Source organism: Zonotrichia albicollis, chromosome 13 (genome assembly GCF_047830755.1).
Source record: "Zonotrichia albicollis isolate bZonAlb1 chromosome 13, bZonAlb1.hap1, whole genome shotgun sequence".
In the NCBI taxonomy this organism is placed as follows: domain Eukaryota; kingdom Metazoa; phylum Chordata; class Aves; order Passeriformes; family Passerellidae; genus Zonotrichia; species Zonotrichia albicollis.
The window spans coordinates 2,274,385-2,301,885 of record NC_133831.1 but is presented as its reverse complement, the minus strand read 5'-3'; the positions used below and the strand labels follow the sequence as shown (position 1 = coordinate 2,301,885).

Below are 27,501 nucleotides of genomic sequence, written 5' to 3'. Positions count from 1 at the left end.
ATCAATAAAACTGCGGGAGCATCCCGGGAGGCTGCGGGGGGCTGCGGCCCTGCTGGGCTGCGAGGCGAAGGCGACGCAGTTCCTGTCTCTTTAAATCCACCCTGAGCCCGGCGCCGGGAGAAAGCCGAGGCAGAGCAGCGAGCGCAGGATCCTGCTCGTTGCCGAGCGGGATTTATCCCCGTCGGGAGCGCCGGGCGAGGGCTGGGGGAGGCGGCCCGGGCCCCCCGAGCGGCCGGAGGCGGCGGGCCGGGATGCGGGCAGGGCCGGGCGCGGCCCCCCGGCACTGAGCGTTGCGGCGCGGGGGAGGGCGCGGGGCGTGCGCGGTGCGCGGTGCGCGGTGCGGGAGCGGCCCGGAGCCGTGCGGGAGGGCGGCGGAGGAGGCTCCGCATTGCTGCTGCTGCTGCTGCTGCTGCCGCTGCCGTGCCGAGCCCCGCGATGCCGCCGCGCCCGCCGCTGCCCCCGGCCCTGCGCCCCAGCCAGCCCGGCCGGCGGCGGGGGGCTCCGCGGGGGCTCTGAGCATCCTCCCCCCGGGGCTGCCCAGCGCTCGCTTTTTCCCTTTTTTTTTTTTTTTTTTTTTTTTTTTTTACCCTCTTTCCCTTCTCTTGGCATTTGGCCTCTTTTTTTTTTTTTTTCCTTTTTTTTTTTTTTTTTTTCTCCTTTTCCCCCACCCCCGTTCCCTGCCTTGGATGGTTTTTAGGTGGAGTCGTTTGCACCAAAATCCAATAGCTGCTGCTGTTCTTGCTGCTATTTTTTTTTTTTTTTAATGATCCTGTTTCCACAGCAGGGGAAGAGAGAACTGATCCTCAACATACTCCCAGAGAATGAATAATCACAAGAAACTGGCTTAAGCAGCTCCCTGGATCTGGTGCATGATTTCAATTGAGTTCGATTTGATTTAATTTTTTAAAATTTTAATTTATTTCTTTTTCCCCAAGTCATCGTTCGCGTTTTATTTCCTGCATTTCTTCCTATTCTTTTCTCTTTTTCCCTTTTTTTTTTTTTTTTTTTTTCACCTTTCGGGAGATTTGCAAACCGAATTACATGCATGTCCAGTGGGGGAAGGTTTAATTTTGACGATGGAGGGTCGTACTGTGGAGGCTGGGAGGACGGAAAGGCTCATGGCCATGGAATCTGTACCGGCCCGAAGGGTCAAGGTGAATATTCGGGCTCCTGGAGTCACGGCTTTGAGGTGCTGGGGGTCTACACTTGGCCCAGTGGCAACACTTACCAGGGCACCTGGGCGCAGGGCAAGCGCCATGGCATTGGCATGGAGAGCAAAGGGAAGTGGGTGTACAAAGGAGAGTGGACCCATGGATTTAAGGGACGGTACGGGGTCCGGGAATGCACTGGAAACGGGGCCAAGTACGAAGGCACCTGGAGCAATGGATTACAGGATGGCTACGGGACAGAGACCTACTCGGATGGAGGTAGGTGATGCGTTGATCCCTTCCTGGCTGGGGCAGGTGGGGTGGAGGGTGGTGGGGAGATGCTCCCAGGGGGGTTGGGGTTGGACTCTGGGAGCTTGCAACCTGCTGCCTTGGCTCAGGGGATGCTCCCACCCTGCAGGGGAGAAGGAACCAGCCCAGCGTGGCACCAGCCCAGCTCTTTGCCACAGGTAGCCCCAAATGTTCCATGGGGTCTCTGGGCGCTGGCTGCTCCCTCCTTGCTCTCCTCAAGCAGGTTTTGGATATGTGGAAGGGGCTGTGCTGGTGGGGGGATGCCCAGCTCTGGCCCAGAGGGGTCGGAGCACGGGGTGGGCCAGGCCTTGGGGACACAACCCAAGTTGCACATGGGATTGGCACTTCTGACTGCACCACTGGAACCTGTAGGATTTGCATGGGAACAACGCGGGGCAGGATGGAGGCGAGTGTGTGTGTGTGGGGGGATCAGGGGTGGAGAGCTCCCAGCCAGGGGTGGGGGGCTCTGCTCCTCCTCCAGCCCCTCCAAAGGCAGCCCCACGCTCAGTGATGCCAGGGAAAAGACTTTAATTCAGACAAGAGTCTTACATTCCTAGTTTACGGCTTAATGCTTAGCGTAGGGGCTCAGAGGGATCACCAGAGCTCTTCTCTGCCGTCAACGCGGCTTAACGAGATGCTGAGGGGAAACTGGGATTAGAGGAAAAACAAAAAAACCCAATTGGAGCGATCAAACCCAAAAAATTTGCTGGGCTAACAAGCTTTAGGGCTGAACTGGGAGAAACAGCTGGCGCCGTGCTGGAAGTGGCTGTATCATCCTCTCTCCTGGGCTGGGGCTCCTTCCACAATGGGAATTGCCACCATAATCCCAGGCAGGCCTACCTGCCAGCAGCTGGGGGGCCCTGAGCTCCTCTGGCCCCTGCTTTTCCCGGGAATGGAGGCCTCCTAAAGCAGGCTCCCGGGTTATTTTTAGGATGTTATGGTTTTCCATACGGCTCCGGTGAGGAAATTGCAGCGTCGGGAAGCTCCATCGCAGCCCTGCTGAAAGGTGCTGCAAGACCTTGCTCTGGAAAGCCCAGTTTGCTGCTTTGTGGTTGCTCAGGGAGGGGAGGTTGAACCTCACCTGCAGCTGCTTTTTTTCTGTGCTCTCACAGGGAGAGGCGGAACCACCTCGGGATTTTTAATGATAATTCGGTGCCGGTTGTTTTCTCCCCGAGAAAAAGAGAGCTGCAACCTTTTGTTTCAGCTGCCTGGAAGGATGCTGGGGACTGAGCTGGGATGTGTGTTTGGAAGCCATGGATAAATCCCAGTCAATAATAAAGCTTGGGCAGGGAATCGTCGCCGTCTCCCACATCCGAGGCGCTCAGGAGGGGCTGTGGGGGGGTTTCTGCTTGCTCCCAACGTGGGTGCTGTCTCCTCCTGGCACCCAGCCCCTGCCTGGGAGGTTTGAGGGAGGACAGACACAAGTCTGGACTAACTACAGGTCTCTGAGGGCTGGGTGTTGCAGGGCTGGCCCTGTCCCCGGCCACGCACGTGCCCCCGCCCCGGCACGCTCCCCATCCTCTGCAGAGCAGCGTTTTTTAGGGAAACCTGGGCAGCATCCCCACCCTGGGGTGGCTTAGCAGCAGTTTCAGCGTTTTCTGAGAAGCTACCAGAAGGAAACAGCTTTTCCTTCCATCTTGTCAGGCCAGCAAGGCTTCCCGGCGCTCAGGGACCCGAAAGCGACGTCGTCGTCGCGTGTTTGCGATTTCGGGAGGAGGGAAGAGGAGCAGTGCCGGGAAAGGGCAGGGTCTGTGGCAAAATGCTCCCCCTGCAAACCTTCCAAGGAGGAAGGAATGCCGTGCTGGGGGAATGCAGGGTGCTGGTAACTGTGGATGCTCCTCCACAGCAGCATCTCCCACCTCAGCTGGGCCACAGCCACCTCCAAGGCCACTTCCACCAACTCAGCTCCCAGCACCCAGAGGCCACGGCCCTTTCCCAGCTGCCTGGCTCCATTCTGGGTGGAAACCACCAAAGCTGGGCATCTCCAGCCTTTTTGGACACCGAGCCTTGCTGAACTTTGTATGTTTGGGTCCCAGCGGCTGCTGTGTGCGGGAGCGGTGGCACTGGGGAGGCAACGGTAGGGAAGGATGTTCCTCATTAATCTATTCCAGTTATTACCTCCAGCAAACTGAAGTACCCAAGAATCCTCGCCCCAGCATCTGTCACTTGCCACCCACAGATAAATATTCATCCCTTGCACATCATTTCTTTTTTAGCTCCCCATCCCTGGCTCGGGGATGGAGCCCGAAATGCGCAGCAATGCTCGGGGAGCCCCAGAACCCAGGGATTTGCTCCAGTTTTCCCGTTGCAGGGGGAAGGGCAGCCTGTGCTGGGGGGGCTGTTGGTGTCCCTGCTGGATGCTGGCTGTGCTGGGGGCCGGGGGTGGCACTCGGTGGCCCGGGGGCTCCCGCCAGCCCTGCGGCAGCGCTGCCCCCGCGCGCAGCTTGCCGAGCTCACACCTCCCACGCCGCGCCCGCCGCGCGCCCCACGCCCGGGCCCCCACGCCCAGCAGCCCCCCACGCCCTTCCCACTCGCTCCTGACCCCCAGGAGAGCAAACCCTGCTCCCCCAGCCCCGGGGATTGGTGCCCATCCATGCTGCTCTGCCCGGAGCCCACGCGGCCCTGGCACGGCTGGCACGCGGCCCCTGCGCCGTCCTGCTGTCCCCGCGGCCTCGCGCACTCAGACATCCCCACACTGCTGGTACGGCCTCGTCTTGCTGCCAAAAAAACCTCCTGGGCCCCTCCAGAGCACCTGGTGTTACATAAAGCAGGCTCCCAAGGGCTGGGAGCTGGAGTTGAAGCACTTGTCTGATTCAGCCCAGCTCTGGAGTGGGAGCAGGAATTGCTCCCTTGCTCCAGGGAAAGGAGCTGCACCCACCTGGATCTGCAGCTCTGTGGGGCTGGGGATGCTGTCAGTGGGGCTGGGGGAGCTGGGGCAGAGGGCTGGAGACCCTCTTCAGATCAGGTCAGGAGATCAGGAGACATCACAGCTGCTTCCTGCTGGGATGCTGTGGGGATCTCAGTGATTTCACCCCAGGGACAGCTGGAGTTGTAGCTCCAGCCTTCCCATGGGAATCCTCTGCCTTGGGTTTGGGCTGAGCTGCTGAAACCATCATGGCTTTGGTGGGGGTGGATGAGATGGGGTGGCTGAAGGAAGCCTCCAGATCTGTTTTTGCCCTTTCCATCCCTGGCAATGCTGGTTTCCTCCTCCTCCCACCTCTTCCCAGCTGAACAACTGAGATCCTGAACCAGACAGGGCTCTGGGATGGGACCAGCCCATTCCCCACTGCATCCCCGAGGGAATGGCACAGGCTGGGGGTGCCTGCTGTGAACCAGCCTGACCCTGTTGCCATCCTGTCCCCATCCTGCATGTCCCTAAATCCCTGTTTCTCGGGAGGGCTGCCCCGACAGGGCCGGGCGGTCGCACGGTGCTGTTCATCTTGTGTAATCTCCGTGCCCACTCACCTAAAATGAATCATCCTTTGATAGGTGAGGGAAATATAATTAGTGTTTGCATTGTTAGCACTGGCTGAGTAGGCAAGTGGGTTTTCTTGGCCCGGGCTGGGAAATATTCCTGTTGTTGGGAGAGGGGAGCACAGGGAGCTGCTGGGGTGGGGCCCTGCCAGCCTGTCCTGCTCCATGTCCCACTTTGCCAGCCCTGCAGTGCCACTGGTGACACCTCTCTGAGCAGGTGCACCAGGAGCTGCCCACCAAATGGCTGGGGAGTGGCTGGGGAGGGGAAAAGCAGGGAATATTTCCCAAAAGCCAGCATGAATTGCTGCTCCAGGGGGATGGAGTGGGAATGCTGGGTGGGACCTGCCTGCCTGGGAAGGGGCTGCATCCCCTCGCCTGAGCAGAGCTGTGCTTTGGGATGAGCCACCACCAGCCAGGAGGGTTGGAATGGGACACTTTTAATGTCCCTTCCACCCCAAAGCATTCCCAGATCCCACAGTGCCAGTGGCCTGAGGCCTCTCCCCAGCCCTGCCTTCCCCTGAGCTCCTGCACAGGGAACCCAGGAGAGAGGGCAAATTTCCCTCAGGATCTATTCATAGCACGGATGTCAGAATTACCTTAAAAGTACCAGCTCTGCCTTGTTTTGCTGCCGGGAAGGAATTGTTGATGCACTTCAAACAGTGGGCGGAAACAAGCAAATCCAGGAGCGCCCTGATCCTCGATCCTCCCGCTCCTGCAGCACCCAGAGCTGCTCCCAACAGCCCCCCCAGACCCTGAACATCAATTTAAAAAGTCAGGATTTTGGTGATGGAGCTGCTCGCTGTCTGGGTTGGCTCTGGCAGCTGCTTGCAGTGGTTCCAGGAGAGCAAAAGCGGAGACGTCGGGAGCTGCCGAGCACAGAAAAATGAATCAAAATACTAAATGAAGGTTCTGACCAGCCTCATTAAAAATACATGCTATGAACTCATGGTAATTACTTCTCTCACTGGAACATGCTGCTTAGTTTCAGGTACAGCTCAGGACAGAGGAAGAAGGATTTTGACCTCGCAGAAAAGAACATGAGGCAGAAATTGCCAGACAGGCCCCAGACCCTCACTCCATCTTCCCGAGTCCTTGTTCCAGGCTGGGATTCTGCATGGAACTGTGCAGGATCCCAGCCCTGGGGAGCCCAGCAAACCCCTCTGCCTGCCCACTGCCTCCAGCCCTGAAGCACAGCGCTCGTGCCACTGCACTGGGGTGGCTTCTCATGGCTTTGAATGCAAATCTCAGGGTATTTGCATGTGATTTGATATCCCATGGGGCTCCTCGTGGTTGGGTGACATCTGCTCCTGGAGCTGAACGGTTTTTTTTTTTCCCCTTTAGAAGCTCCAGCTTGTGGAATCATGTGATTTTGCAAGATTTTCAGCTTCGGTTTGGAAGCAAGGTTTCCACCCAGGCTATTGCAGAAAAGTCATTCTTCCAGGCTTGGGAAGCAGCAGACAAGAGCTAAAAATGCCTTCTGTTTAAAAATGCCTCGATTTTAAAATGAACCTGATGAATTTTGAATGCTTTGAGTCAGGTAACGCTGACGTAGATGAATGAGCTGTATTAAAGCAGGCATGGCTTGGAGATGGAGGAGTTGGGCAGGCTGAGCTTGGGGATGTTCTGTTAGGGGTGAATTCTGGGGTTTAGCATCTGCCCTGGGAGATTTTTTGTCTCTTTGGGTCTGATTTTGGCATTGATTGAACTCCTGAACAAGAAAGGATTTTTTTGCAGGAGTTTGCAGGAGTTACAGGAAGGCCTTGATGGTTATCTGCCCCTGGATTCAGCTTGTGAATTGTGTTTAACTCATAATTAAAGTATTTCTAACAAAAAAAAAAAATCAGGAGCTTGCAGGACACAAAACTTGAAAGGCACCATCCCAGGCCTGGGGAGAGCTGTGGGTGCATGGCACTGGTTGTTCCCTGTCCTTGGGGACACCACAGGGGACACGGCAGGCTCACTGCTCAAACCCCACACAGGACATGTCTGCTGTGTCCCCTGAGCTGCATCTCACAGGCTGTCCCCCATCCTTCTCCCTGTCACCACCTCCTCTCCCTGCCCTGCCCTAATCCCGGTGCTAATCCTATAAACCCTCAGTAAATCCTGCCTGCCCCTGCCTCCCCACGTCCCCTCTCCAGGGCAGGCTCTGTGGGGTCCTCAGCTTGGGCCTGGGGGTTTTTTGGGGTGCACAAAGCTGTCACCCCAATAATGTAATGCCATTGGAGCACAGGGAAGGATGCTCAAATCCTGGGGGATTTGTTCAAAGCACTGGCAGCTAAAAGACAGTTAAAGAACCCCAAAATACACCCCAGAATATGGCCGGGTGCTGTTTTCACACTCTGGGGAAGCAGCTCCTGTGCTCAGCATGAGCTGCTCCAGCCCTAATCCCTTCTGCACTTCTGAACCCTAAAACTGGGCAGGGAAATTCCTCAGGGAGTGCTGGGGTAGGACTGGCCCCATTCACGCAGGGTTCACTATTTCAGCAGGTCTGTTTAAAGCTCCCTGGGCTGGCACAAAGGGAGGTCCCACTGCTGTGAGCTCCTGTCTGTGCCCATCCCAGCTCTTCACATCCAGGAATGTGCAGGAATCACAGCATTCCAGCAGCTCCAGGGCCCAGCTCAGAGCCACCCTCAGGGAATCACAGCATTCCAGCAGCTCCAGGGCCCAGCTCAGAGCCCTCCTGAGGGAATTACAGCATTCCAGCAGCTCCAGGGCCCAGCTCAGAGCCACCCTCAGGGAATCACAGCATTCCAGCAGCTCCAGGGCCCAGCTCAGAGCCCTCCTGAGGGAATTACAGCATTCCAGCAGCTCCAGAGCCCAGCTCAGAGCCCTCCTGAGGGAATCACAGCATTCCAGCAGCTCCAGGGCCCAGCTCAGAGCCACCCTCAGGGAATCACAGCATTCCAGCAGCTCCAGGGCCCAGCTCAGAGCCACCCTCAGGGAATCACAGCATTCCAGCAGCTCCAGGGCCCAGCTCAGAGCCCTCCTCAGGGAATCACAGCATTCCAGCAGCTCCAGGGCCCAGCTCAGAGCCACCCTCGGGCTCCTCAGCCTGCCCCAGCAGGGCTCACAGTGCATCACTGCATCTCGAGCTGCTCTGGAGAAGATTAAGCTGACCTAAGAATAAAAACAAGCCCTGCAGTTCAACGGGTTGGGATAAGGCCTGGAACTGTGCCAACCTCCAGGAGGGGATGGGATTAGGAACCCTGAGCAGATTACCACTCACCCCAGCACAGGGAGGGTGCTGAGGCCCAGCTGTGCCCCCCAGGGTGGGTGGGCTCCTTGTCCCCCCGTCCCCAGTGCTGTGGTGGAGCCCTGTGTGTGTTTGGTGCCACCAACATCCAGTTAAGAAACTCCAGGAAGTGCCCACACAAATGTAGGAGCTCCAACAGGGGCACAATTCCAAGGGGAATATCCAAATGGATCTCTCCCCATGAGGCCTTTATTTCCATGGAGCTGCTGCCTTCCCCAGCACACAGGATGAAGACTGTGTGTATAAATAAATGTATTGTTATACATTATCCATCCACTGTGAGATGCCAGCAGCATGGACAGGATCAGAGTGCTCCTGGATAACCATTCCCCCATCCCACAGCCCTGCTCCTTTCCCTTGAGGGATTGATCCAAGGGGCAGTTTCTGGATGGTTTCTAACACCCTCATGCTGCAGCTGGAGTGCAAGCCTGCAATCTGGAATGGCTACCCGGGGAGGTGGTGGAGTCCCCATCCCTGGGTGTGTTTAACAAAGCCTGGATGTGGCACGGGGAGGTGTTGGAGTCATCATCTCTGAGTGTGTTTAACCAAGCCTGGATGTGGCATCAGGTGCCAGGGTTTAGTTGAGGTGTCAGGGCTGGGTTGGACTCGATGATCTTTGAGGTCTCTTCCAACCTGGTCATTCTGTGAATTCCGTGAACCCAATCAATTTTCCCTCCACAACCTGACATTGCAATCCCCATCCTAGAGCTGGGACTGGCATCCCAAAGCTTCAAAGATCTCCCAGAGGAGTTTGATGCCATGACCTCCCCTTCTGTTTCCTTTTGTCTCCTCCCCGCAGGGACATACCAGGGCCAGTGGGTCGGGGGCATGCGCCAGGGTTACGGCGTCCGGCAGAGCGTTCCCTACGGCATGGCTGCGGTCATCAGGTCACCCCTGAGGACGTCCATCAACTCCCTGCGCAGCGAGCACACCAACGGCACGGCGCTGCACCCCGACGCCTCGCCCGCCGTGGCCGGCAGCCCCGCCGTGTCCCGCGGCGGCTTCGTCCTCATGGCCCACAGCGACGCCGAGATCCTCAAGAGCAAGAAGAAGGGAATCTTCCGGCGCTCGCTGCTGAGCGGGCTCAAGCTCCGCAAGTCCGAGTCCAAGAGCTCCTTGGCCAGCCAGCGGAGCAAGCAGAGCTCGTTCCGCAGCGAGGCCGGCATGAGCACGGTCAGCTCCACCGCCAGCGACATCAACTCCACCATCAGCCTGGGCGAGGGCGAGGCCGAGCTCTCGGTCATCGAGGACGACATCGACGCCACCACCACCGAGATCTACGTGGGCGAGTGGAAGAACGACAAGCGCTCGGGCTCGGGCGTGAGCCAGCGCTCGGACGGGCTCAAGTACGAGGGCGAGTGGGCCAACAACAAGCGCCACGGCTACGGCTGCATGACCTTCCCTGACGGCACCAAGGAGGAGGGCAAGTACAAGCAGAACATCCTGGTCAGCGGCAAGAGGAAGAACCTGATCCCGCTGCGCGCCAGCAAGATCCGGGAGAAGGTGGATCGGGCCGTGGAGGCGGCCGAGAGGGCGGCCACCATCGCCAAGCAGAAAGCGGAGATCGCGGCGTCCAGGTAAGGGGGTTCCTGCCCATCCCGGTGTGTCTGAGATGGGATCCCACCCTGGGGACTTGGGGTAAATGGGCTGAGAGGTTTTGTTGTAGTAGAGAGATTTTTGTAGAGTTTTTGCTCATGGTGGGAATCTGCAGGTTGGTGTTACGTGGATCTCACAGCAGCTTTGGGGTTGCCCAGGACTTGGGGTGCTGTTCAAAGCAGCGTGGATCCAAGCCCAGTTGTCCCTCTGGTAATTCCCAGTGGGCTGGGGATGCACAACCTCCCCAGGCCACACAGGGCAGCCTGGGCAGGGGGTGGTGGCACCTTGGTGGCTGTCACAGGCTGAGCGCTGTCACTTAGGGGGTGCTGGGTTATTTATCCCATTTTTCCCTCTCCTCTTGGATAAGCAGAAGAGCTCCTGAGTTTGCCCAATTCCTCTGCCTGACTCACAGCCAAGAGGAACCATCCCAGGGCTGGCCTGTGCTGGGAGGATTCCCAGCTATCTCCATTCCCAAAAGGGTTTTTTTGAGTGGAAAACCAGTCAAATATGTGGCTTCAGCCGTGGGGAGGCTGTGCTGGAAAAGAGCAGATCTGGGTGCCCTACAAGGCCCCTTCTCCCTGGGCAGCCCTCATAAAACTGCTCAGAGATCCAGAGCTGGGATCTGCTGAAAATCCCTGAGAGGGATCTCTCCCTCAGCAGGAGGGAAGGGGGAAACGAGCCATGTCTGATTTAAATTGAAATAAGGTCCCAGCCCAAAGCAGGGCCAGCTCAAGCACCCTGTGGCTGGCTCCCAAAAGGCACCTGGAGCTCTGTGCCTTGCAGGGAGCTCCCAGACCAGCGGTGAGGCGAGGAGGAAAAGCTCCTCTGGAGAATTCAGGGCTCTTTGTATCACACTTTGGGGTGGTTTATTAGAGCATGTCATTCCTTTCTGTTTTCTGAGCAAGGGCTATATTTAGCAGCCAGGCTGGGAAAAAGGGCTGGGGTTAGGGGAAAAACCCAGGTACCTCCTCAGCCTCCTGTGCTGGATTAATTGTTGGGTCTGGAATATTTGTATGCAGAGTCACACTTGAAATCTTTATCAGCACGTCTGCCAAGGGCTTATCTGCAATATGAATGAGCCTCCCAGGCCTGCTTTGGGAGCACATTTGGGCTTGATGATGTTTTTGAGCTGATGGTTGGGAAAAAAAAAGAAAAATCCCACTAGAATGGCAGGTAGGAAGCAGACTGCAGAGCAGTGGGAAGGCCAGATCTTCCCCTGTGGTCTGGGGATGGATGGGAATGCCTCGAAAGGCTGCAATCCTGGAAATGTGGAGCTCCAGTGAGCAGTGGGATGGATCCTGGAAATGTGGAGCTCCAGTGTGCTGTGGGATGGATCCTGGAAATGTGGAGCTCCAGTGAGCAGTGGGATGGATTCTGGAAATGTGGAGCCCCAGTGAGCAGTGGGATGGATTCTGGAAATGCGGAGCCCCAGTCTGCCATGGGATGCTGGGTCTGAGAACCTGAGCATCCTCAGTCCCCCAGTGGTGATGATCCTGGAACGCCATGAGAGTGGGATTGGAAGAGATGCTTAACAAGTTCTTGACATGTAATATTCCACCTCTAATTATGGCAGAGAAGGGGGAAAAATCGAGTCAGGAATGCCAGTTGTGAGCAGCTCCCTGCCCTCCCAGGGAGGCTGGGGAGTGGAGGGTGGAGGATGGAGATGGATGGGATTAGGTGGGTCCAGGGAAGGATTCCTTCCCAATATCCCATGTAAATCTCTGCTCTTTTACCTTAAACCGCTTTGTCTGAAACCTCCAATCCCTCAGCTCGAGCTCTCCCCCCTCCTGAGGCTTTTGGCAGAGTCCCTGAGCCTGCAGAACCAGAGCAGAGCAAGGTTTTACAGACTGAGATCCAGCTGGAAAAGCTTTCTTATTAATCTTAGTCCGATTTAATTTTAAAGCTTCCTAATGAAGGAAGCCTCCCCTGCAGTGCCCACACCAAACTGCATCGTCCAAATGCCACAAAGCAGAGCTGGGGGAGAATCCTGGTGCTCATTCCCGAGGTTTTGGGACTCACAGGGGTGGAATATCCCCCCTCTAATGCCAACAGAAACTCAATTTCCCAGCCCTTGGTGTGGCTCTGTGTGTGTATTCCTTTCTGTCTGAGTTCACTCTGCAGCCTTTCCCTTGGTCGGGGAAAAAAAAATATAAAATATGTGCCCACCCACGGCTTTCATTAAATTTGTAGGAATTCAGTATTTTTGAAAACTCTGCCGCTCTGTCAGATTTGGTTGGAATTGGCCAACACGTTCAAAAGTTATTAGTGTGGGAGTGATGGCATATAGATATATAAACAGCACAATCACAGGAGTGAGCCCCATTTCCTGAGGAAAGTAGGCTAAAAACAGTGAGCTGGAGACAAGTAAATTGCTTTCCTAAAGTTGGCGGAGTGTGAGCAGAGCACAGGGATATCTGCACCTTTAAGGGATTTCTGTTAGGGTCAAGAGGAGATTCTCCTAAATGTTCTTTGCTGTAATTTAAGTGGGAGAGCACAAAATTCCCTCTGGTTCTCTGGAATGGTTCAGGTGAAGTGAGCAGGGAGGAAGGGATGTGGATGAGGGTGAGGAATTGCTGTTGGTAGCAGCTGGCCCGTCCCTGGGAGGGTTGGTTCCAGGCCAGGAGAAAGTTTGGAGCAGCCCAGGACAGGGAAGGTGTCCCTGCCCATGGCAGGGCTGGCGCTGGATGAACTTTAAGGTCCCTTCCAACCCAAATCTTTCCATGATTCCATGATATTTTCAGAGGGACACAAGAAGGGAACTCTTTCCCAGCCTGTTTAAAAGGAATGTTCAGTGTGTTCTCTGAGAGCTCTGGGAGATTTTCATTCCCTCTCCAATCAGCCAAGAGCCTGCACTATTTCTGCTGCCACCCTGGAAGGGTGAAGGATGCACTGGACACCCTGAGCCCCATTCATTAGTGCTAATTGACACCTCAGGCAAATTATCTGTAGGCTCTGGCGTGTCATCATGCACTAAAATAAAATAACCAGGCAACAAAGGCGGGCCAGGGAGCTCAGCCCAGCCCCTGGGTTTTGGCATGGGAGGGATGGGTGCCCAGGGGAATGCCAGGGGAGATCAAGGCTGGCTCCAGCTCTCCAGAATGGGTGATGGCAGCTCAGACAGACCCTACATCTGTCCTGCTTCCATAATTCAGGGGTTTGTAACCAGTGTAACCCCATCTCAGGGGTTTGTAACCAGTGTAACCCCATTTCAGGGGTTTGGAACCAATGTAACCCCATTTCAGGGGTTTGTAACCAGTGTAACCCCATTTCAGGGGTTTGGAACCAGTGTAACCCCATTTCAGGGGTTTGTAACCAGTGTAACCCCATTTCTGGGGTTTGGAACTAGCATAACCCCCATTTCAGGGATTTGTAACTAGTGTAACCCCATTTCAGGGGTTTGTAACTAGTATAAACCCCATTTTAGGGGTTTGTAACCAGCATAACCCCATTTCAGGGGTTTGTAACCAGTGTAACCCCATTTCTGGGGTTTGGAACCAGTGTAACCCCATTTCAGGGGTTTGTAACCTGTGTAACCCCATTTCAGGGGTTTGGAACCAGTGTAACCCCATTTCAGGGGTTTGGAACCAGTGGCTGGGCTGGTTATGAAGGAGGAACCATCCCTGGATGAGTCCCAGGGATGGGTGGCATGTGACAAACACTTCACTCCTGTCCAGCACGGGGGATCTGCTGCCCAGCACCTTAAATGAGAATTCCTGGGAGCAGGCAGTGCCCTGGCTCCCAGAGGGAATGCTGCTCCCAGGTCACTCCTAAGTAATGCTCTCCCTGGCATAATTATAGCCCAGCCTTGCACCAAGCAGGAGAAAAATATAATTAAAGCTCCAGAGTCTCAGGAGGAGCTGGGCCACAAATTAGCACAGTGTCACTCAACTCCAGCCAGGGAAACTGGAGGGAAATAGGAAAAGGAAGGAAATAAAGACAACCTGGCAGTGAGGAGAGGACAAGGGGGATGTTTGGACTCAGCCTGGATGCTCCCTGAGGATGCTGCAGCCAGGCCTGATGTCGAGCAGCAAAGTGCAGGAGGTTCTTGGAGCCAAACAGGTATTTTTGTGAGCAAAATGAGAAAAATGGAAACACAGCTCGGGCAAACCCAGAGAAAAGCAAAGCTGCTGCAGCCCTGCTCTGAGAGTCACAGGAATCTGTAAAACAATGCATGTGAAAGTGTGCTTGTGTTCAGTAATGTCCCCAGTGGCTCTCCCCAGCCTCAGTAATGTCCCCACCGGCTCTCCCCGGCCCCGGTAATGTCCCCAGCCCTGGTAATGTCCCCACGGGCTGTCCCCTCCCCGGTGGTGCTGCTGTTTAATGCTGTGCCCGGCCTGAGCCCGCAGCTCTGCCATTGTCTGGGCTGCCTTTGATTTCGGGCTGCTGCTGCTGCTCTTTGGGTGCCTGGGGGTGCTGAGCCCAATCCCACCTCGTGCTGCCCCAGGGGCTCCTGCTGAGGATGGAGAGGGACAAGGAGGAGGAGGAGGAAGAGGAGGGGTGGGTTTAATGGCCCCAAAAGGGTTTTGTGTCCCTTCCTTGGGTCAGCACAGCAGGGACACACAAAGCCAGGCTGGGGCAGGGCTGAGCCGGATGCAGGGATGGGCTGAGCTGATGCCCAGAGGGGCAGGGACTCTCCCCAGCCCCTCTGGGAAATGTTGAGTCCAGGGAGGATTTCTCTGCTCATGGCCCTCTGGAGAAATGCTGCTGCTCCCTGCTGAGGCCCTGCCAGCAGCTGGAGCTGGGGATTTGCAGGAGTCACCTCAGCCCATGAGCTGGGCACTGATGGGGCACTGAGGGCATCACCTGGAGCCCCCAGGCCTCGTGTGGGGTGAGTGTGCTCCCTCCATCCCTTCCTCATCCTTTCCTTGAGGGATGCAAAGGGTCAGGGAGGGAGCACTCAGGGGTGGATGGAGGTGACTCCCAGGCTGGCAGCAGCTGGGGCAGGAGCTGATTCTCCTCACGGCACATTTCCCATCAGGATCGGCCGCTGGTGCTGCTGGGGTGTGTCCCCTCAGCCGGGGTGACAAGGACACCTGTGGCTCATTCCCACCTCCAGCCCGGCTCTGCCATCCCGGAGTATCCCGTTTGTCCATCCATCCCTCCCTCCCTGCGGGATGTGATGCGATGTGAGCACCGTGACTATTGACGTGCTCCGGCCATGCCAATTTAATAACTTCCTGCTCAGACGGGATTTGCAGCCTTAAGCCCTTTTGTGGCCGTGTCAGAAGTCAGGAGCAGCCTCTTGGCTTGTGCAGGGCCGGCTCGATGTGTCCCCAACAGCCACCCCACCCTGGGGTGCGGCCTCCAGGGCAGGGCAGGCTGGACAGTGAATCCTTTTGTAGGGATGAAGATTTGTGAGGGAAAACCTCAGCAGAGTCATTTGTACCCCTGGCAGAGCAGCTCAGTGGGGTTTTGGTTTTCATTGCTCTCCCATCCCTCACCCACACCTCTGATCCCAGCTTGGCCATTCCCACCCCTTCCCTCTCCAGCGAGCTGAACACGAACCAGAACATCCCAAATCCACAGCCCAGGTGTGTGCCAACATCCCCAAAACCATTCTGAGCTTTGCCTGGCTGTGAAGTGGCACAGGCATTCCAGCCTCTCAGATTCTCATTGTCCCCGTGGCTCTGTCCCTGTCCCCGCCAGCAGAGACCTCCCAAACGCGGTGCTCTGTGATGGTCCCACAGCTGAGCACACCTGGAGGGACGGCTCAGCCAGAGAACGGAGCAGGAGAGGGGATTTGGGATGCAGGAGGGGCATTTGGGATGCAGGAGAGGCATTTGGGATGCAGGAGGGACGTTTGGGATGTAGGAGGGGCATTTGGGATGCAGGAGGGACGTTTGGGATGCAGGAGGGGCATTTGGGATGCAGGAGGGGTATTTGGGATGCAGGAGGGGCATTTGGGATGCAGGAGGGGTGTTTGGGATGCAGGAGGGGCATTTGGGATGCAGGAGGGGCATTTGGGATACCAGAGGGGCGTTTGGGATGCAGGAGGGACATTTGGGATGCAGAAGGGACGTTTGGGATGTAGGAGGGACATTTGGGATGCAGGAGGGGCATTTGGGATGCAGGAGGGACGTTTGGGATGCAGGAGGGACGTTTGGGATGCCAGAGGGACATTTGGGATGCAGGAGGGGTATTTGGGATGCAGGAGGGACGTTTGGGATGCAGGAGGGGCATTTGGGATGCGGGAAGGGTATTTGGGATGCAGGAGGGACATTTGGGATGCAGGAGGGACATTTGGGATGCAGGAGGGATGGCTCAGCCAGAGAACGGAGCAGAAGAGGGGGTTTGGGATGCAGGAGGGGCAGAGCGGTGCCAGCCGCGGTCACCTGCGCGGGGACAGCAGATGGAGGGGACAGGGAGGGTGGCACGGGAGGGTGGCACGGGCTGGCAGCGAGGCGGGCAGGACGGGAGGTGATTCAGGGCTGGCAGCGCTGCCATGGGAGGGAAGGGGCTGCCCCCGAGCGCCAGGCAGCGAGGGCAGCGCGGGGAGAGGAGAAGCTGCCGGCTCCTCTTCCTCCTCCTCCTCTTCCTCCTCCTCCTCATCCCCGGCATCGCCCCGCAGCCCATCGCAGTGCGGATCATCGGAATTAATTTAATCGAGCCCTTCCCGGAGGTGAGCGGGGCCATTCCAGCCCCAGGAACCTCCCGGCACAAAGTGATGGAGCCTCTCCCTGTTGCTCTGGATGGAGCAGCCCTTCATCACCCGGGGAGGGAAAGCAAAATACACCAAAAACAACAGCACAAACCCAGCAGCCCCTGCTTTTCCTTCCTGCTGCTTTTCCTTTTCCTTTCTGCTGCTTTTCCTTTTCCTTTCTGCTGTTTCTTCTTTTCCTCTCTTTTCCTGCTCAACGAAACTGCAGTTCTGCTTTTCCCCGGGATTTTGGGCAGGGAAGGAGAGATTCCTCCTCTGGCAGCTGCTGTCCTCTCCATCCTCATACCCAATCCCACAGCCAGGCCAAGGGCTGGGAGGGGAGATGCTGGCAGCCCCTTCCTCCCCAATGTGTCCCTCCCGTGTCCCAGGGATGCTGCATCCCAAAATTTGAGGGTGGAGAAGAACCCAGAGCAAGGGCTGGGGTCTCTCTGCTGCTTTCCCAGCCTGTGAGAGAGCTCTCTGTGCTTTTTTCTTCTCCCAACTCCCATTTTGGGTTTCCTGGTTGCTCCCACCCTCCTCCCTTCAGCAACATCCCCAACATCCCATCCTTGTCCCTCTCCACACCCTTTCCTCCCCAGGGAGAGGCAGAATTAATATCAGGAGGAAAACACAGAGCTGAGCCAAATTATTGAGTATTTTCCTTGCTCGTTTTCCTTCCCCTGAGTTTGGGATGCTGGGGCAGCACAGGGAATGGGCTGGGCTATTCCAGGCTCTGCTCTCATTCAGGTTTGAAAAGCCCCAGGCAATGAGGTTTCTGTCACCTCCTCCCCACAGGACCAATGACATGCTGTCCTGACTTCCTAATCCAGGAAATTAAAGGATTTGATGTAGACCCTGCTAAGCAAATTTCCCCCCTGAAAATCCCAGGGGGATTTAACCCATGGATCTGACTGATTATCCCTTCAGAGTTGTGACTAAGGAAGTCCCAATTCCTCAGGGTGGGGGTAGGAAAAGTGAGATTTTGGGTGGTGCAGCTGATTTTGGGGCTCAAACCCCATGCAGGCAGCTGGGAGGAGGGAAGTGGATTGTGCTGGCTGGGCTCTGAAGTTTGAGCAGGCAGGAGATGTTTGTTGCTGTGGCAATGGGGAGGATTTATTCTTTTTCTCCCCACAGTCATCAGGGCTGGGGCCACCTCTTGCCCCACAAAGGGGTGACAGAGCCCTGGGGGCACCCCCAGCCCCTCTCCCATCTACCTGAGCCCACCAGGGCTGGGCAGGTGAGGGGGATTGGGGGATTTGTGCCCCAGGAAGGCCGAGTGGAGAGATGCCAGCCCTCAGGGGGCACAGTGGCCTCAAAGCCACCCTTTGCCAAGGCCAGTCCTGGTGTTTTCACTCACCTGCCTCCTGCAGAGCTCCACTGCAAGTGACAGATGGCCAGGGATGAGGCTCCCTCTCCAGATGTTGATTTTCTGGCCAGCTGTAGATAACACCCAGGGCATCATCTCCCTGCAGAGCCCATCAGCTCTGTCCTTGCTGGGGGCACAAAGTTAAAAGGAAGGGAAATGCAGGGATCTGCCTGGCCCTGCTTATTCCATGTGTTCCTTGGCCAGGGAGATGCTGGGAGTATCCTGGTGCCAGATGTGCCTCTGGGTACCAGCTCCACCTGGCCCAGCCTTTTAAAGTCGATGGATTTGGATTTTCTTGGCATTTTTTTGTTTGGCAAAAACAGAGAGAAAATAAATAAACCCTTTTTGAGATGGTGGGAATGAGGTGAGCTGGAGGCAATCCTGGCATTTGATGCTCTCATCTTTCTCCACTGGGAGTGACGCAGCTCAGGGATGTGGTTTGAGCTGTTGATCCCAGAATTTTGGGGACATGGCCCATCCCTGTTCCCCCAGTCACTGAGATTTTGCACCTTTCCATGTTGTGAATTCAGCTCTCCTGCAAAACTCCTTTCCGAGGCAAGGCACAGGACACAAGGATAGAGCCTGGGATTTTTTTTTCCCCTTACTTGGATTAAAAAATGAGATTTCAGTGTAGAATGGCAAAAGATTCCTCAGTGAATTCGCTCCCCATTTGTAACTCCAAAAATATAAAGGTGGGGAAGGCTCTGGCTCAAGTGCCTGGAGCAATGAGCTAAACAGGACCTGGCTCCAGCCCTGTCCCCCTGAATTTGGGACACCTGGAGCATTCCATGTCCCAGCTGCCCACGAGCTCTCCCAGCTGCCTTGGGAATGATTTCCTCCCTCCAAAGTGACATTTCCTGCTGCAAAACTACAAGGAAACTTGGACTTGGCCTCCTGACCACAACACTTTCTGTGCTTCTCTCTAATTTGCTTTCTTGGGCTGCAGCAAACACATTTGAGGGGATTTTTTTCCCCACGATTAAAGAGTTTGAGTGTTTATTTTTCCCTTATTCTCTTGAGATGTGACTTCCAGAGCCGTTTTTTCAGAGCGTGCCATCACCATTCCATCCATCCCAGCCATGCCAGAGTCTCCTAACCTTCCCTGGGAGCTTTCCTGCTCCTCCTCAGAGCCCAGGGGTGATCCATCCATGCTTCCATCCCCAAATCTCCATCTGGAGCTGCCAAGGCTGCCTCTCTCTTTGCTATGCACAGCACCTGCTCCGTGTCTGGCTGCAAAGAGCCCGAGCAGACGTTCGGGGCTGCATTACGTCATGTCAGAGGTCACATTAAGCAGCTTTTTTCCCCTTAATTAAGAATTCCAGCCATGGTGAGGGGAGGGAGGGAGAGGGGGAAACAGAGGGGAAAGCAGACGGAGGGAGCAGGCTGGGAAGAATGCCTGCGCTGAGCAGGTAAATGGGAATTTCTCCACAGCCAGCTAATTGGTGTGGCTAATATCGCACCCCCTGAGGAGCAGCGCGGTGCTGCTGCCTGCACAAATCACAAATCTCACATCACAAATCCCGGAGAGCCTGCTGCAATAACAGGGAAGCCGCCAGAGCTGTGGCAAGAGCCAGGCTGGAATTAGGAGCGGGTTTTGATCGGGGTAATAAACGGCAGATCGGGAAAATAACAAGCAGGTTGTTAATTGCTGCCGTCCTCCCGCTCCCTCAGGGCCCTGTCTAGACAGGGCCTGGCTCCGGCCCTCAGGGGATGGATGCGGGATGCGCTGCCCCTGGCATGGCAAAGGGAGGCAGGATGGGCACTGCAGCTGTGCCCTAAATCAGAGAGGCTCCCGCAGAGGTGGAAACCAGACAGTCTGCAGTGGTTATTAATAATTCAGTCCCAATTTGTCCCATCTAGGAGAGCACGGAGCCCAGCCAAGCCTCCCCTCCTGGCTGCCCAGAGCTGTTGCAGGGTTTGGGATCTGGGATCGCCTGTCCTGCCCCATTCCCGAGCGATCCCAAATGCTGGCAGAGCCGCAGCAGCGTCCCCAGGGCTCGGGGCTGGCATCATCCCCGGGGATCGGTGCTTTGTGTTCCTCGCTGGATGCAATCAGGGCTGGGTCCTGCTGTGCCACAGGGACTGGAAAACAACTCCCGTGGAGCCCACACAGCCCAGGGATCCCCGCTGGGGAGGCTGCGCTGAAAATCTCCTTTTCCTCACCTCGTCCAGCCATCCCTTCCCAGCCTCACGCCAGCCTGGGTTTTCCAGAAAATCTCTTTTTTCTCCTTTATCCAGCCATCCCTCCCCAGAACAAGGTGCATCCCAAGGCTTTCCTGACCCCGGGGGTTGGATGAGAGAGTCTCAAACGCCCTGCAAATGCTCTCTCTGAATTTTTCCTGAAGTATTTCCCTGCAGCTGGCGTGTGTTTTAATTGAATTTTGCCCTTTGAAAAATACATGAAGCTCTGTAATGGAGGGAGAGAAAACATTCATTCCCTCCTATAGGAAGATAAAGATGCATTTAAAGAGAAAAAAAAAAAAAAAACCAAAACAGCCCCAAAGCTGCCTGATGAAGTATTGACCTGGAGACAAAGTGGATCAGATGGAGCCAACCTGGCCCCTTAGGAAAACTTGAGGCTGTTCATTAGGGATGAGCTCACTGCCAGCTTAACTCCATCCTCACCACTCCCAGAGAAGCCTGTGGGAAATGTGCCAATTTCCAGGTTTTCCATGAAAATAGGGACCACGGGGTCCTTTCGTGGGGTGGGAAGGGTCTGGGACTTGTTGCAGCCTCGTGGTGCTCCTGTTGGAGTTGGGGTAATGGGAGAGCTCTGGATGTGGGGTGGAGGAGGGCTGAGCATCCCCATCCCTGCACAGGATCCCAGCAGTAAAGCAGGAATTCCATCCTTCCCTCAGCCAGGCTTTGGGGTCAGGGAAGCAAGAAGTTTGCTTGGAAAAAAGCAGCCAGAGCGGCCAATTCCCATGATTTTTGGGAAACAGACTTTCTTTCCCAGGAATCTTACCCATAGGATGCTTTTTAACATTCCCAATAATGTGGATTTCTCTCTGTGTTCAGCACAGAGCTCCCTTTTACCCCAAGCATGAGTTTGCTCAGTGTCTGCTGCCTGGTTTTTATTGGAATGTATTTTCTGTACAAAAACACTGGAAAAATAGGAATAAAGGGGGCAAATCCCTCCCCTGGATGGATTCAAACAGCAAATGGGGAAGGAATAACCAGTGATCCAGGTTTCTCGTGGCTCCAGGTGCCATCCTGGCAATTCCAGGTGTCAACATTCCCGGCTCTGAAACATTTCTGGTCTTCTGCAAACCCGTTCTAATTTCCAGCCTAATTTTAAAGCACTTTGTCCCACTTGTTCTCCTGCCAAAGCATTCCTGGAACCAAAACACCTCTCAAGCCTCACCTGGTTTGAATTTTGCTTCCTTCCTTCCTGAATCCCTGAGGATTTTGCTGGGAGTTCACCCCTTTTTGGCTAAACCATCCCCCAGCAGTAGCTTTGCAGCAGAACCCTTGCATCCACTCCTTGCTCACTCCACGCCAGCCCAGAGTCGCTGCTGGAATTCCTAAAAAGTCAAGTTCTTCCTTGCAAATCAGTTGATTCCAGCTTCTTATAGATTAGCTGGAGCTGATAAACTTGGCATTAGGAAGCAGGCCCAGGTATTATCCCTTCCCCTCTCAGCTCTGGCCAAATCACAGGAGATCTGCAAAGATTTTTGGGAATCTGGTTGGTTGGGATTTTTCCCTGCCTCCTGCCAGCTCCCCTTGCCAGCTTGACCACTTGCCCGCTCATCCTCCGAGAAGAGTGAGTCAGCTTGGCAAAAAAATAATAAATAAAATATTCCAGGCCAGCCCCAGCAGGGACTCTCTGCCTTCAGACCCAAAATGGGGGCTCAAAAGCCACAAACCATCCTGCTCTTCCCCTCCTCTGGCTCTTCCCAATCCCAGTCTTGGCCTGAACACCCTCCCCCAGTTCAGCTTGGATGGTGGAGCGCACTAAAATCCTGGAACCATGGAATGGTTTGGTTGGAAGGAGTTTAAAGCCCATCCCATTCCCCCCTGCCATGATCAGGGACACCTTCCCCTATCCCAGGCTCCTGGATTCATCCCAGCTGGAGGAGGAGGCTGGGGATGCTCAGAGGTGGGAGGAATTAAACAGCTCCTCTTGCATCACTCTTCCCTCCATCCCCTCATGAGCCCACAGGAACAGGATGATCTTTAAGGTCCCTTCCAACCCAAACCATCCCATAATTCTGTTTTATGGGGAAAGCCCCAGCCTTATTTTCACTGTGCTCTCCAGTTTGGCGTCTCCATCCCGGAAAAAATTTATGGCAGCACTTAGGGAAGGAGGAGCAGAGGGATGAGATCAGGCCCTGTCCATGTGTCAGGGAGGAAAAAACCCCACTTTTCCAGGGAAATAAACTCCAGGCAATTAAGTGGGAATTAAGATTTAGCACACGCCACGAGCAGCAGGCGTGGAGAAAGGAGACAGCTGGTAAATTTAGGATGTGACAAAGTCATGCGAGCACTAACTGGATTACTGGCATTTATTTGGGAATACTTATGGATTTTATTATGCAACGTATGGATCTCCATAATTCTGCTTTTCACTCCTGCCAGCGTCTCAGGGAGCTTTACAAACAATTAATCAGCAGCACTCTGGGGAATCCAGTGTGTTCCCTTCGCTCCAGGGAATCCAATGTGTCCTATCTGCTCCAGGGAATCCAGCATGTCCCCTCTGCTCTGGGGAATCCAGTGTGTCCCTGTGCTCCAGGGAATCCAGTGTGTCCCTGTGCTCCAGGGAATCCAGTGCATTCCGTCTCTCCCCGAGTGTATTTGGATCATCCCTTCATTGATGTGATTGATTTTTAACCTTTTCTGAGCCAAATCTCCAAGTTTTCATTTTTTAAATTCCCTGCACTTTCTGGGCTCATCCTGGGAGTCCATGGGGATGAGCAGATCCAAAAGTCTTTGGAGTGAATTTTCCAGGGATGGAAATACATCCACCCCCCCAGGGATGGTGATTTTAATCCATTTAGGTTGGATTTCAGCAGGAATTTCATCCTGGAAGGAGTGACCAGGCACTGGAAGTGCCCAGGGAGGGTTGCAGTGCCCATGCCTGGGGGTGTCCCAGGAATTCCTGGAGGTGGCACTCAGTGCTCTGGGCTGGGGACAAGGTGGGGATGGATCAGTCACAGGCTGGATTTGGTGATCCTGGAGCTCATTCTCCATGGAATCAATGATGCCATGATTCCATAAGAGGATGCTGAGTGCCACAGGGAGGAGCAGAGCCTGGGCCATCCCAGAAGCCCAGCCTGGCATGGTGGCTCCTGTGGGCTCCTCCTGCTCTGCCATCACCCCTGTGTGACCCCTGGAAGGGCAGAGCTGCTGCTCCAGCCCCTTTTCCTGGCAGGCAGAGAGGGCTGAGCGGCTCCAGGCGCCTCTCCAGGGAGGAGCAGAGTGTAATCCTGGCTGCTGAGCACGGGCCAGGCTCTCACAGACACTGTTAATCCTCAGCTGGGCCAGCAGGGACCTGGGAAAGTTCTGCAGAGAGGCAGGGACAGCCCCAGCCCGGGCAGCTCCAGGCCAGGGGATAAATGGATGGAGGAGCTTCAAATCCACGTCCCTGAGAAGCTCCCCTGAAAGATGCCAGAGGTTTAAGGAGCTCAGAGAGGCAGAATCTGAATTTTAACCTCCTGGTGGCTCTGATGGTTTAATGCACAGGTTTGATGTTCCCAGTCCCAATGTGGCTGGAATGAGACCTGGAGAGGGACTGTGACAGGGCATGGAGGGACAGGACAAGGGGGAATGGCTTGAAGCTGAAAAAGGGTGGATTTAGATGGGATATTAGGAAGAAATTCCCAATATCTGTGAGGGTGGGGAGGTCCTGGCACAAGTGCCCAGAGAAGCTGTAGCTGCCTCTGGATCCCTGGCAGTGCCCAAGGCCAGGCTGGAATAACCTGGACTAGTGGAAGCTGTCCCTGCAGGGATTGGAATAAGATGGATTTAAAAGTATTTTCCAACCCAAACCATTCCATGATTCCATGAAAAACAGGAGCAGCCTGGACCTCCCCTCCCAGCAGTTTGCTGCAGCTCCTCCTTGGGGCATCCCTGCTCCTCCTAAAAGAGCAGGGCTGGGATACCTGCCAGGGAATGGGCTGTGACAGCTTTGTCCCCTCCTCTGACCCCACCTGAGTGCTGGGCAGGGAGAGCACTGGGTAAAACCCATTTCAACCCAATTTTTGGGTGCATTAATCACAGAGTACCCTCAGACCTGCAGCAGCACCACCACAGCCACTCCACCATCTCCAATAACTCTGGAAAACAGCTCGGATTCACTTCCAGGGCTACTCCAAAGCAGCCAATGGCTAGGAATAAAGCATTTATTAGAGCAAAGAGAGCTGAGAAGTGTCAGGAGCAAACACAGGTGACAGCACAGCCACACTCACACCCTGTTCCCCAGCCCTTCCTACCAAAGCAGGCACATTCCTGGCCCTGTTTTCCATTTTTAGGAGCCTGTCAGAAATGGCACTCCCTCTCCACGCAGATGTCGAGAAATTAGAGGGAATTCAGAGAGAGGCAGAAAAAAAATGATTAAAGGAGATGGAGGGCCTGATTTTGGAGGGAAAAGAAATCAGTGGAGTTATTTATAACCCTGCCTGCACCGGGGTGGGAGCAGGAATTTTTGAAAGTGCCTGGATAGCTCGGATAAGGGGAAAAGGGGGAAAAGCAACCTCCGGAGGATGCTCTCAGAGAAGCTGTAAATCCTGAGTGATGGGATGAAATGCCAGCCAAAAAAAGCCTCTGGGGAATCATCAGCGAGTGCAGGGGACAGTTGTTGATCCAGAGGGAAAAAGTGCCCTGATCCAAATGTGTGAAGGGATGGTGGAGGCGGTTCCAGAGCCGAACCCCCCGCTCCTACCTCTGCTCCCAGTATTTATTTACATCCAGCATTTTACGCAAAACGTGGGGGTGGGCGTGGAAATGTTCTTTTTTTTTTTTTTTTAATTTCATCCCCAAAAAAACGGGTTTGGTTAAAAAAACAACCAAACCAGCTTTAAATTCAACCCTGGAGGCTCGTGGGAGATGCACGGAGAGGCTGCTGGGACGGGGTGGGAAATGGGATGGAGGGACCCTGGGGGAACAAATCTGAATTTCCTGGGTGATTTCCAGGCTGAGGAGCAGCTCGTGAAGGTGTTGGAAAATCCCCCATTCCCCAGCCAGCCCCAAGCTCTGCTGGCAGCTCCTCCCTCACAGCCAAAGGGTTTTGGAGGAACCTGTGGGGGAAATGTGGGGTTTCCCGGGGCAGGGAGGAGCTGCCTAACGGGGTGCTGGTGTCTCTGTTGCCTTGCAGGACCTCTCACTCCAGGGCCAAGGCGGAGGCGGCCGTGACGGCGGCGCAGAAAGCGCAGGAGGAAGCGCGGATCGCCAGGATCACTGCCAAAGAGTTCTCACCTTCCTTCCAGCACAGGGAGAACGGTCAGTCCCTGCCAGGCCCTGCCCTCGCAGCCCTGAACACCCCCAAAGCCCCCAAACTGCCCTGGCTGGAGGCTCAGCCTGTGCCCGCAGAGCTCCTGGAGGGGAAAAGCTCCATGGAACACCAGGTCTGGGGAGATTTAGGGCAGAGCTGTCAATATCCAGCAGTTCCACCTTGTTCTCTACTGTTTTCCCAGTGCTTCCTCTCTCTCCCCAAGTCTTTAGTTCAAAGCCCTTGGTAGCTGCAATGAAAGAGTCCAACAAGGGCTCTGGTTGCAAACACAGATGATCCCAGAGGTCACCACTGGCTTTCCACCCATGGCTGGTGCAGTTCCTGATTGCTTTGGAAAGGTTGGACCCAGTGGGACCTGACCCTTCCCTTGGCCGTGCAAGTCACTGGCAAAATCCACATTTGACCTTCCTTCTTTCCTTCTTTCCTTCTTTCCTTCTTTCCTTCTTTCCTTCTTTCTTTCCTTCCTTCCTTCCTTCCTTCCTTCCTTCCTTCCTTCCTTCCTTCCTTCCTTCCTTCCTTCCTTCCTTCCTTCCTTCCTTCCTTCCTTCCTTCCTTCCTTCCTTCCTTCCTTCCTTCCTTCCTTCCTTCCTTCCTTCCTTCCTTCCTTCCTTCCTTCCTTCCTTCCTTCCTTCCTTCCTTCCTTCCTTCCTTCCTTCCTTCCTTCCTTCCTTCCTTCCTTCCTTCCTTCCTTCCTTCCTTCCTTCCTTCCTTCCTTCCATCATTTTCACCATTCCTTGTTGATTTATTCATATTTTTGCTCACCAAAGGCTCGGGGAGGATGGAGCCGAAGCCGAGCCGGGGTCGGGCCGGGGTCTGCAGCCGACTGAGAGTGGGGACGCTCCAAGTCCCCCCAGCAATAATTAACATCATAATTAAAGTGTGGCTGGGTTTATAGAGAAATTTCCCGGCCCCGAGCCCTCCTCGGGAGGCGGCTGTCGTTGTTCTCCCCCTCTCAGCTCAGCGAGGATTACTCACTCGCTTTAATCGCTCCAGGGGCTGCTGCGGTGACTCAGGGCTGCCCCGAGCTCGGGGACAAGGGACCATGGGCTCTGCTGGCCCAGCCCGGCCCGGTGCTCGCCTCACCGAGCTGCGGGGGCGGCCGGGGACATCCCATGGCTCAGCTTTGGGGCTGCAGCAGCCTGAGCCCGGGCACATCCCCAGGCAGGCCCGGCCCGAGCATCCCCTGCATCCCCCGCATCTCCCGGCTGCGGGAGGAGGCTCAGCCCGCTCCAAGCCCGCCCATCCCTGCTCCTGCCCAGCCCCATCGGAGCTCGGCAGATCTGAGCTTTCTCTGCGTGCTCCCAGGGGCTTCTCCAGCCCTGAGATGTTCCTCATCTCCATTTCCTCCTGCCAGGAGACTTTGCTGGTTTAACTCACCTCTTGGAAAGATATTTTTAGGTAATACATTTTTTACTAGCTCCTGGACGGGGCCGTGGCGCTTCGCTCGTGCTGGGGTTTGTGTGGTTGGAGCTCTGTCTGGGGGGGTTGTGTGAACCACGGGAGGCGAAGGCAGGGAAGGAAGGCGGTTCCACTTAGAGCGCATTAAAAACCAAACGCAGCATCCCAGATGTGCCGGGAGGGCTGGCAGCGCCCGCGGAGCCGCTCGGGCAGGTGATGGGTGCGAGAGGCTGTGTCACCACAGAGCCGCCACCTCGGGCTGGGGACAGCCGGGTGGGAGCTGCCACCATCCTGCGGGCATTGCAGGGGCTCTGCGTGCCCACCGTGCTCAGGATCGTGGGTGCTGGGTGTGCCCCCATTATTCAAAATTTTGAGTGCTGGATGTGTCCCCTGCCACAGGATTATGGGTGCTGGATGTGCCCCCCTTCCACAGGATTATGGGTGCTGGATGTGCCCCCCTTCCACAGGATTATGGGTGCTGGATGTGCCCCTCATATTCAAAATTGTGGGTGCTGGATGTGCCCTCCTGTCACAGGATCATGGGTGCTGGATGTGCTCCCCTTAAACAGGATTGTGGGTTCTGGATCTGTCTCCCTGTCACAGGATTGTGGGTGCTGGATGTGCCCCAGTTATTCAGAATTGTGAGTGTTGGATTTGTCTCCCTTGTACAAGATTTTTGGAGCTGGATGTGCCCCCTATATTCAGAATTGTGGGTGCTGGATTTGTCTCCCTTTCAGGGGATTGTGGGTGCTGGATTTGTCATCCTTGTACAGGATTTTGGATGCTGGATGTGCCCCCCATATTCAGAATTGTGGGTGCTGGATTTGTCTCCCTTTCAGGGGATTGTGGGTGCTGGATTTGTCACCCTTGTAC

General features: G+C 55.3%; 1 protein-coding gene across 1 annotated transcript in view; it reads left to right on the top strand.

Annotated features, from left to right (window-relative positions):
* The first annotated feature begins 684 nt into the window (after window positions 1–684).
* JPH3 (junctophilin 3) overlaps window positions 685–27,501 on the top strand; it is a 39,840-nt gene continuing 13,023 nt past the window's right edge. The window contains exons 1-3 of the mRNA XM_014271284.3: window positions 685–1,427; window positions 8,984–9,761; window positions 25,096–25,220. Coding sequence (XP_014126759.1) covers window positions 1,046–1,427; window positions 8,984–9,761; window positions 25,096–25,220 — 1,285 coding nt within the window. The 5' untranslated portion in view covers window positions 685–1,045. The remainder of the gene's footprint in view (window positions 1,428–8,983; window positions 9,762–25,095; window positions 25,221–27,501) is intronic.